Source organism: Anolis carolinensis, chromosome 2 (assembly GCF_035594765.1).
Source record: "Anolis carolinensis isolate JA03-04 chromosome 2, rAnoCar3.1.pri, whole genome shotgun sequence".
NCBI lineage: Eukaryota > Metazoa > Chordata > Lepidosauria > Squamata > Dactyloidae > Anolis > Anolis carolinensis.
In genome coordinates this window covers 288,745,903-288,756,511 of record NC_085842.1, presented here as the reverse complement: position 1 = coordinate 288,756,511, position 10,609 = coordinate 288,745,903, and the positions used below count along the sequence as shown (strand labels likewise).

At 41.9% G+C, this 10,609-nt stretch overlaps 1 protein-coding gene across 1 annotated transcript; it reads right to left on the bottom strand.

Annotated features, from left to right (window-relative positions):
• Positions 1-1,111: 1,111 nt before the first annotated feature.
• On the bottom strand, positions 1,112-7,645 carry f2rl1 (F2R like trypsin receptor 1). Its single transcript, XM_016990900.2, has 2 exons — positions 7,463-7,645; positions 1,112-2,989 (listed from the first exon to the last, which is right to left on the bottom strand). Exons 1-2 carry the CDS (start codon positions 7,533-7,535, stop codon positions 1,890-1,892), a joined length of 1,173 nt encoding a protein of 390 aa, XP_016846389.2. The 5' UTR covers positions 7,536-7,645; the 3' UTR covers positions 1,112-1,889.
• Between the last annotated feature and the right edge of the window lie 2,964 nt (positions 7,646-10,609).

Below are 10,609 nucleotides of genomic sequence, written 5' to 3'. Positions count from 1 at the left end.
CGACTGTGTGGATCATAATAAACTATGGCATGTTCTTGATGGTCTGGGGATACCAAGTCACCTTGTCTGTCTCCTGAGAAATCTGTATAAAGACCAAGTAGCTACAGTAAGAACAGATCACGGAACAACAGACTGGTTCAAGATTGGGAAAGGTGTACGGCAGGGCTGTATACTTTCACCCTACCTATTCAACTTGTACGCAGAACACATCATGCGATATGCGAGGCTTGACAAATCCAAGGCCGGAGTTAAAATTGCTGGAAGAAACATTAACAACCTTAGGTATGCAGACAATACCACTCTGATGGTTGAAAGTGAGGAGGAGCTGAGGAGCCTGAGGAAAGCAGAAGACGTTTACTTCTTGGGAGGAGAGCAATGGCCAACCTCGATAAAATAGTGAAAAGCAGAGACACCACACTGGCAATGAAGGTCCGCATAGTCAAAGCAATGGTATTCCCCATAGTAACCTATGGATGTGAGGCCTGGACCATAAGGAAGGCTGAGCGAAGGAAGATAGATGCCTTCGAACTTTGGTGCTGGAGGAAAATCCTGAGAGTGCCTTGGACTGCAAGAAGATGAAATCAGTCCATCCTCCAGGAAATAATACCCGGCTGCTCACTGGAAGGAAGGATACTAGAGGCAAAGATTAAGTATTTTGGCCACATCATGAGAAGACAGGAAAGCTTGGAGAAGAGAATGATGCTGGGGAAAATGGGAGGAAAAAGGAAGAGAGGCTGACCAAGGGCAAGATGGATGGACGGTATCCTTGAAGTGACTGGCATGAACTCAAAGGAACTGGGGGTGGCAACGGCCGACAGGGAGCTCTGGCGTGGACTGGTCCATGAAGTCACAAAGAGTCGGAAACGACTGTGCGAATGAAGAAGAAGAAAGCAAATTTCAGAATCTCCCAACTCAAGAACATTGTGGGATTCTGGAAGCTGCTGTCCAATTAAGTAACTTTTCTAGGTTGAAGGTCGTAACTACTATCCATATCAGAAACTTGCTTTGAGACTCTTAATTCCTTAAACCAGAAGACAATAGCAGTTTTCATTACCTCTACTTTGCAAGGAATACTGCAATTCTGTAACATGACCACACAAAGCAACTGGAGTATATTAAACATCTTTATAAAAAGTTTAAAATATTGGAAGTACAATTCTTTTAAAAGGCACATAATTATAGACTACATTAAGGCTACATATTGGTCACATTGCATATTCACAGCATATTTAAAATAAAGCTATGTGCGTCTCTGTGTATTATGTACGGTATATTACAGATACATGTATGTGCATCAGTGCAAACATAGTCACTTGGACATCAGTAACACAATATTCCAAAACTCTCATAGATTCTGATTTGACTGGTCTGACAAACAGAAATCACTTGCTGACATCTTCCAGTCTGATGACAAAGGAACTGAGTCACATGAACAAGGAGTGTGTGTTTCAAAAACTCAAGCCCTTTATCTATTACATATGCCCTCTTTTCTCTTCTATGTCAACATACTAGGACACTGGTAGAACTACCTGCTGGGACCTTAAGGATTTACAAGGTCCACTTTGCAGTCTTTTTTGCTATGAGCTAACAGCTCTGCAAAGACAAAATCCTTTCAATGTGAGTATATTTTAAAAACAAAGGAACAAACTGTATGGCACAGGGTTGGACTGGATGGCCCATGCGGTCGTTTCCAACTCTATGATTCTATAAACTACATCACATCTGCAATTTCCTTTTGTTCTTCCTCTTATGAGTAGTGCTACTATGTGCTTTTGGAGTGTTAGTGATGGTCTTCTGTGAATAAACTATTATGAAGAAGTCCATTTAAATACAAACACAGCACTCTTAGCTGATACCAGTCCAGGTTTTCCCTGCATCCACATGCAAATTTAGTACGTTGATCTAGTTGTGTTTGAACTGGAGGAGTAAGAGGGAGTTTTCCTTGGGTATCTATTTGAAGAGAGGGAGACTTGCATCCTCTTGGTAGTGCGCACACTTCGACAGAGTAGAGCATTTTTAAGATTGTCTCTAAAGTCTTTTGAAACAAAATAATAAATGAATGGATCGATGCAGCTGTTGAGAGAAGAAAGACACAGTGCAGTGATGTACGCTGCATAGATGTTACTGAAGCCATGGGTTTTGATCTGGGAATAGTGCACAAGAAGAAGGATATTACTAGGAAAAAAGCAGACCAAGTACATGGAAAGCACAATAATGATTAGTCGGATGGCTCTCTTCCGCTTCTTCCCAATGTTTACATCTGTAATCGAAGCATTCAGGGTCTTTATCATGAGAATGTAAGAAACCGCGGTGAGGATGGCTGGGAACATGAAGACTCCAATGGCGAGAGAGAGGAAGTAGTTATACATGTCATTTGCTAGCTGTACTTCAGGCAGGACATCATGACAAGTAATGATGTTGAGCTTTGAAATATAAACAGTTTGGTCCACAAGATATAATGGAATGGTGCCAAGCATGATTAGCACCCATATTGCAGCTGAAACTGCAATGGCAATTTCTGATTTCTTTCTTGACTGTACTATAGGGTTCACAATTACCCAATATCTTTGTACGCTGAGACAAGTCATAAACAGAATGGAGCAGTACATATTCCCATAAAAGAACCCAACCAAGACTTTGCATAGGACTTTGCTGTAGATCCAGTTATTGCCATTAATGTGGTACGCAATCTTGAGAGGTGACCAGACAACAAAGAGGAGATCCGCCAGGGCCAGGTTAGCCATATAAATCACTGCAGGATGCTTCTTTTTGGTCCTGAAGAAGAAGACCCACAGAGCCATGGCATTGCTTGGCAAGCCAACGACAAAGACGACAATGTAGACCAGTGGCAGGAAAACTGTCATGAGTTTTCCAGTAAGCATTTTAGTTGCAAATTCATCCACGGTGTATGTTTCTGTAGTTGCATTGATTGTTTTGGTTTTATGACCAATAAAACTTCTTCCTGGCATCCTGGTAGTCCCATTTCTCACTAAAAAAGAAGATAAAGCAAAGTTTCAGGCTACAGATTTGCTGATTAAAGTGTACATATGCATACCCACCACTTGATCCTATAATTCAGCTTGGATTTTTTTTTTTACATCACTGAGAGGATGATCAAACAAGTTTGACTTCAAAAGGCGGGTCAGTAAATGATGTTGTGAACAAGGCAACAAAAAAGGACTCATACCAGTACTGTTTCAGTTCTGCCCAATGCAGGCTTTATATTTTATAATAGCCTAAGAATCCAAATATTTACTAATCTAATTTTTTGTCCCCCTATAAAAAACAGCACTTGGCCAAAAGCAAAACTTGAATAAAAACGAATAGAATTATAGCAAATAATATATTTAAAACACAATTTAAGAATGAATCAATAATAGGAGACAATAACCCCCTCCTTAATAACCCGACCCTAGTGCCTGACATCTGTTCTGGATGAAAAGGTCTTTGTCTGCTGGTGAATTGCTAACCATTTCCATTCCTATCACGCCCTTGTATTAGTGTCATAAAACAAACACAGGATTGGGAACTGTAAGCCTGGCTCATAAACACGTAGCCCTGGTTATGCTGATGCAAAATAGGTTGATCATTTGGTGAGGCATTCTTCACTGCCTACTCCTATTCAAGTAATATGCTCAGCACACTTAGGCTGGATCTACACTACCCCAGTATCTGTCACCACTCACCAGATTATATGATTATCACAGATTATCTGGTAGTGTAGACTCATAATTCAGTTCAAAGCAGATAATCTAGGATCAGATCCTGGGATATAGGGCAGTGTAGATCCAGCCTAATTCATCACTTTTACAGTAAACTGATGACACATCAAAACTCATACCTTGCAAAATCATACATTACTACTAGTTGCTAAATGAATTTTTTACCCAATCAAGAAAATCCAGATTTCTTTTATACTTAAGAACATGTTTTAATTGCCCAAGAAACCATGATGAAACACTGTTTTAATTTGCATAGTGAATATGTACAAGAAAATAGAAAGGAGATACTCAAAGGAAGGAGATCAAGAGAAGTGCTTTCCTCCCCTCCTTCCCATATTATCTCAGCCTGTGGAGTAACAACCTGAACTTTATTCATTTCCAGTTCCATTTTAAAGCACACACTCATCTCTTTCTCTTTTCCAAATATGGAACTTCAAAGAACATGTTTGCCCTTTTACTATTGTGAAATCTACCATAATGTGAGCTGTCAGTTTTCTTATTCTTGTTCTCCCTAATTTCTGTAAGATTAAGCCACAGAATATGTGACCCACAGAACTGATCTGGAAAACATGAAAGGGGCTCCAAGTTATTCACATCCTTCCAACCTCTGAGTCACACACCCTATCACCTTTGAGTCACGCACTCTGTAAATCTGCAACTTAGGCGGCTTAGCCACATTGAGTCCCGATTGTGGCAGGGGATAATTGAAGTAAATATACCAAAACATAGTAGTTTGCCTCTCATGGTATAAGAAAAAAGGAAGATAAATGTTCTAGTGGCTTGAAATTATAAGAGAGTAGCTTTCACTTGAATCTTGAAGCTTCATGGTAGCAAGAAACCAATTGCCCAGAGAGGTGGTTGAGTCACTTTCCCGGGACATCTTTTCAAAGAAACTGGACAACTACTTGCTGGAGATGTTTTACCTGGAGATCCTGAACTTAGCAGAAGGTTAAACTCAACGGCCCATGAGGTGCCTTCCAGCCCTATGATTCTATGTCCCATAACAAATTGGTCCAAATTAAACACCTATTTTTAGACAGCCAACACGCTTCACATGTTGGGTGTGTTTCTTTTGATCTCACCAGCTAGCAGACTAGTTCTACATGTTTGGCATTATATTTCTCAAAATATCCAGTCATGAAGGAGGAGAAATTTACTTTGAAATGTGTCAGTGGTTTATACATAGTTAGTTACAGTCAGCCCTTAGTGTCCATTGGGGTTTGGTTTCAAGGCTCCTGCTGAATACCAAATATGTGGATTGTTGTCTCCTTATATACAATGACATACTAAAATTGTTGTCTCCTATACAAAACAGCAAGATCAAGATCTGCTTTTTGGAATTTATTTTTAATAATTTCAAGTCCTGGATGGTTGAATCCATGAATATTGGGGGTGGGGTGGGGTGGGGTGGCTGTACTGAATTCATTCTAATCAAAACTGAGATTCCTTCTTTTTTTTCCCCTGGCTAACTTGGTACTGCCCCCCTTTTGACCTATTCCACGGTATAGCTTGGGATATGTAGTGCTGCACTCTGGATTTTACTGAACTACAAATCCCATCAGGTTGAGCCACGGTGGCCCGTGGTGAAGCAAGCTATATCTAGCAACAACACAGGGCATACCTAGGCAATAAAATCAAGATCATCTATTACTGTCATATACTATTATTTATAGTAACCTAGGTAATTCCTGCTGGCTTGTAGGGTAAAAGGAAGTAAGGAATTTACTATAGTTTAAGTCAATAAAAAGCCAATTGTGGCAGAGTAGCAGGGTATAATGGAAGTAAATACACCAAAACGTAGTAGTTTGCCTCTCATGGTATAAGAAAAAAAGACGACAAAAAGTTCTAATGCCTTGAAATTATAGGCCTCTCTAATACATTATTTGACAAAGTCACTTTTTGGGACTTTCTTCCAGAGTATCCTTGCCAATGTGCCCAGGGAATCCTCTGGATCAGAAAAAAGTGAGTCAAAGTCAGTGGTTACAGAAACCCTCACATGTACATAGTTTAAAATCATTTCAAACTATGTTAGTTGGTGTCAAACCTTCTGTTATTTTCCCAAATACATTTTAAAATCATTTTTATTATTTACACTCTTTCAGATGTGTCAGATTCAATTCACTGCCCTGGAATTGCTGGATAAAGGGTGAGCTATAAATATACAAACAAATATCTTTAACTGGAATTGAATTGGATAAACCAGGTTTCTGTAAACTATTGTTTCTTCAGAGGACACTGAAGCCTAGAGACTGTTGCAAGGCAAAGAAATCAACACAGAAAAGCACTTTTTCCATAAGCCATTGTTCCTGCTGGAGATCTCAACTTCAGGTAACCAAAAGTCATTTAAGGGTGAACTGGAAGTCAAGGACACACTTTCTGCTTTTGTTCTGAATATCTTAATTTCTTTTTACAGACAGCCAGGTTGAAGCCTCCGGCAATAGTAGGGATTTTTTTTTCTGTGTCAGGAGCGACTTGAGAAACTGCAAGTCGCTTCTGGTGTGAGAGAATTGGCTGTCTGCAAGGACGTTGCCCGGGAACGCCTGGATGTTTGATGTTTTACCATTCTATGGGAGGCTTATCTCATGTCCCTGCATGGGGAGCTAGAGCTGACAGATGAGAGCTCATTCCGCTCCCTGGATTTGAACCATCAACCTGTCAGTCAGCAGTCCTGCTGGCACAAGGGTTTAACCCATTGTACCACCAGGGGCTCCGAAACAGTAGGTTAAGTTCCACTTCTCTGCCACAATCTGAAACTTCAGCAGTAGGCACTGCAACAACCCACTGCCTATCCTGAAGTGCAACTGCATTGTAGAATTAATGCAGTTTGATGCCAACTTCTCCCTGGCTGAATGCTATTTTTTCATGTCAGGAGAGACTTGAGAAACTGCAAGTCATTTCTGGTGTGAGAAAATTGGCTGTCAGAAGGGATGTTGCCCAAGGGATGCCTGGATGTTTTAATGTTTTACTATCCTGTTAGAGGCTTCTCTCATGTCCCGCTCAATGACATAAAGTCCTGGGAGTTACAGTTTGGTTGATCATTAGGTGAGGCATTCTTCACTGCCAACTACCACTAGCACTCTTTGGCAGAGATACCGTCCTTCTCTCATGTCCCGTTCAATGCTATAAAGTCCTGGGAGTTACAGTTTGGTTGATCATTAGGTGAGGCATTCTTCACTGCCAACTACCACTAGCACTCTTTGGCAGAGAAGGCTAAAAACCTTGTGGAACTACAACTCCCACACTTCCATAGCAGTGAGCCTGGGCAGTCAAACTGCATGAATTCTACAGTGTAAATGCGCCTTGATCTGAGAGCAAGTCCCACTAAAGTTATCAAATCCCAGAATAAACATGGGCTCGGCTCTTGCAGCCAGGTGCAGAGCTGAAGCCAATGGATTCAAATGAGAAGAAAGGAAACTCTGACTAAACATGAGGGAGAAATTTGAGAAGGTAAGAAGAGCCATTCCACAGTTTAGGGAGGGAGGGATGGAGGGAGTTAGGGGAGGGCTACACATGGGAAAACTTGGGCCCTCCAGGTGTATTGGAGGTCAACTCCCAGCATTCCTGACAGCCTCAGGCCCCTTCCTTTTCCCCCTCAGCCGCTTAAGCGGCTGAGGGGGAAAAGGAAGGGGCCTGAGGCTGTCAGGAATGCTGGGAGTTGACCTCCAAAACACCTGGAGGGCCCAAGTTTGCCCATGCCTAGTGTAGATGCACCCAAGGATGCTCGGTTCCCCCTTCCTCACCTGTTGCTGAAGCGACCACCAACGCTGCCCCCAAGACCAGGGTGCCCAGCCAAGCCCGGCCGAGGCGCCCCATTCTCCAGGCACGAGTCCCGCGTCCGAGTCGGGCGAGCGCTTCCTTCTCCTGCGGTCGGCGCCTCCGGAGTTTCGGTGGCAGCTCAAGGGGAGGGCGAGGAGGGGAGGAGAGGCCAGGGGGCGGGGCTTGGATGCACCTTCATGACGTCACTGCCCACGCCACGCCCCTAACCCAGGTGAGCTCAGCGTCCTGGAATGCCGGATGAAAGAGGAAGAGGAGGAGGAGGCGCAGGACAGGCGCATCCGCATTGTAAAGTCAGTACAGTTTGAGAGCACTTGGACAGCCATGGCTGTGGGATCCTGGCAGTCACTTTGAGTCTCCTGAGGGAGAGATAAAGTGGGGTATAAATATAATAATAATAATAATAATAATAATAATAATAATAATAATAATAATAATAATAATAATAAATCTGCCTAGAAGATCAGGGGGCAGAGGACTCTTACAAGTAAAACAAGCAGTCAAAGAAGAAGGACATGCCCTGGCAGAATATGTAAAGCAAAGTGAAGAACCTGCTTTGATTGAAGTCAAAAATCAGAAACTCCTCAAAGCACAGCAGAAAAAAAACCAGTACAAGAAAGCCACACTACAAACTAGAGCTGACAGCTGGCACAACAAAACATTGCATGGGAAGTTCCTTGACAAAATTGAAGGAAAAGCTGATAAGGAGAAGACCTGGCTGTGGCTCACAAATGGGACCCTGAAGAAGGAGACAGAAGGCCTGATCCTTGCAGCCCAGGAGCAAGCCATCAGAACAAATGCAATTAAGGCCAAGATCGAAAAATCAGCTGTTGACCCAAAATGCAGACTGTGCAAGGAAACCGACGAAACCATTGATCATATCCTCAGATGCTGTAAGAAAATTGCACAGACAGACTACAAACAGAGGCACAACTATGTGGCCCAAATGATTCATTGGAACTTATGCCTCAAGTACCACCTCCCAGCAGCAAAGAACTGGTGGGATCACAAACCTGCAAAAGTATTGGAAAATGAGCACGCAAAGATACTATGGGACTTCCGAATCCAGACTGACAAAGTTCTGGAACACAACACACCAGACATCACAGTTGTGGAAAAGAAAAAGGTTTGGATCATTGACGTCGCCATCCCAGGTGACAGTCGCATTGACGAAAAACAACAGGAAAAACTCAGCCGCTATCAGGACCTCAAGATTGAACTTCAAAGACTCTGGCAGAAACCAGTACAGGTGGTCCCGGTGGTGATGGGCACATTGGGTGCCGTGCCAAAAGATCTCAGCCGGCATTTGGAAACAATAGACATTGACAAAATTATGATCTGCCAACTGCAAAAGGCCACCCTGCTGGGATCTGCGCGCATCATCCGAAACTACATCACACAGTCCTAGACACTTGGGAAGTGTTCGACTTGTGATTTTGTGATATGAAATCCAGCATATCTATCTTGTTTGCTGTGTCATAATAAATAATAATAATAATAATAATAATAATAATAATAATAATAATAATAATAATAATTGTACAAAGTCTTTAGTATTCTCTGCCAGAGAGTGTTAGTGTCTCACAAACTACAATTCCTAGGATTCCACAGCATGGAGCCAGGACAGTTCAAGTGGTGTCAAACTACGTTAATTCTACAGTGTAGATGCACCTGGATCCAGACATTTATATATGTGTGTGTATGTGTGTGTGTGTGTATGCAGGGAACCCCAGTGGCAAAGTGTGTTAAAGCACTGAGCTGCTGAACTTGCAGACTGAAAGGTCCCAGGTTCAAATCCCAGGAGCGGAGTGAGCACCCGCTGTTGCTCCAGCTTCTGCCAACACTAGCAGTTCAAAAACATGCCAATGTGAGTAGATCAATAGGTACTGCTCCAGCGGGAAGGTAACGGCGCTCCATGCAGTCATGCTGGCCACATGACCTTGGAGGTGTCTACGGACAATGCCAGCTCTTCAGCTTAGAAATGGAGATGAGCACCAACCCCCAGAGTCAGACATGACTGGACTTAACGTCAGGGGAAACCTTTACCTTTATGTTATCCAAGCTACATCACATAGTCTTAGACACTTGAGAAGTGATCTTGTTTGCTGTGTGTTAATCTTGTTGTGTATCAAATAATAATAACAATAACAATACTAGACATTTCAAGTTGGAAGGTATCCCTGGGATCATCCAGTCCAGCCCCATTCTGCCATAAAGAAATGCCTAACTAAGGCTGCATTTCCACTGTTGAACTAATGCAGTTTGATACCACTTGAATGGCCATGAAATGCTGAGAGATGTCATTCGGGGAGATACTAGCTCTTTTTTCCAGAGAAGGCTAAAGAAAAAAAAATCCCAGGATTCCATAGCATCGAACCATGGCAGTGAAAATGGTGTTGGACTGCATTAACCCGTGGTTTTATTCATATGTCTTTCTGACTGAGTTTTAACTTAGTGTTCATGTGGCCTGCCCTGGTTTTTATTGCTTTTTCTGAATTTTGGGTTGTAATTTATGTTATTATTTATTGTATTGTTAAATTGTGTTATGATATGTTGTTTTATATTCTGTCATATTGTATGGTTTTGGGCATGGCCCCATGTAAGCCACCCCGAGTCCCCGTTGGGGAGATGGTGGCGGGGTATAAATAAAGTATTATTATTATTGTTGTTATTATTATTATTATTATTATTATTATTATTATTATTATTAATAATAATTCTGTAGGAGTTTCGTGGGAAAAGATGACAGAAGAGGAAGTCCCCATTGATGAAGTACATAAGGCTTCACACACCCTTCTCTACTTCTCTACCCTTGAGAAGTCAAAGGAAGGTGGTGGGAAGCCATTCCCAAATGAATGCTTTTGGGTAGGATACAATAGTGAAATAAGAGGGCAATTCAGATGGAATGCACCACAGGGATTCTGACATGCACTTGCAAATTCATCTTCCTGAATTGCCACCAGCCCATTTCACATTGGTTGAATAGAACTTTACTGCACTGTTTTGCTGTTATGTAGTTTTATAGGCTATTGCTTTCCAGTTTTATTGTTAAAATGTTTGAGTGCTTTTCAGAAACATCATAGCTTAAATGTTTAGCTCAAATAAATTCTCTG

Excerpts from the sequence above, each read along its gene's own strand:
- f2rl1 (XM_016990900.2), bottom strand. The coding sequence starts at position 7,535 with ATGGGGCGCCTCGGCCGGGCTTGGCTGGGCACCCTGGTCTTGGGGGCA. Across the intron at positions 2,990-7,462 it reads GGTGGTCGCTTCAGCAACAG|TGAGAAATGGGACTACCAGG; the intron begins GTGAGGAAGGGG and ends CTTCTTTTTTAG.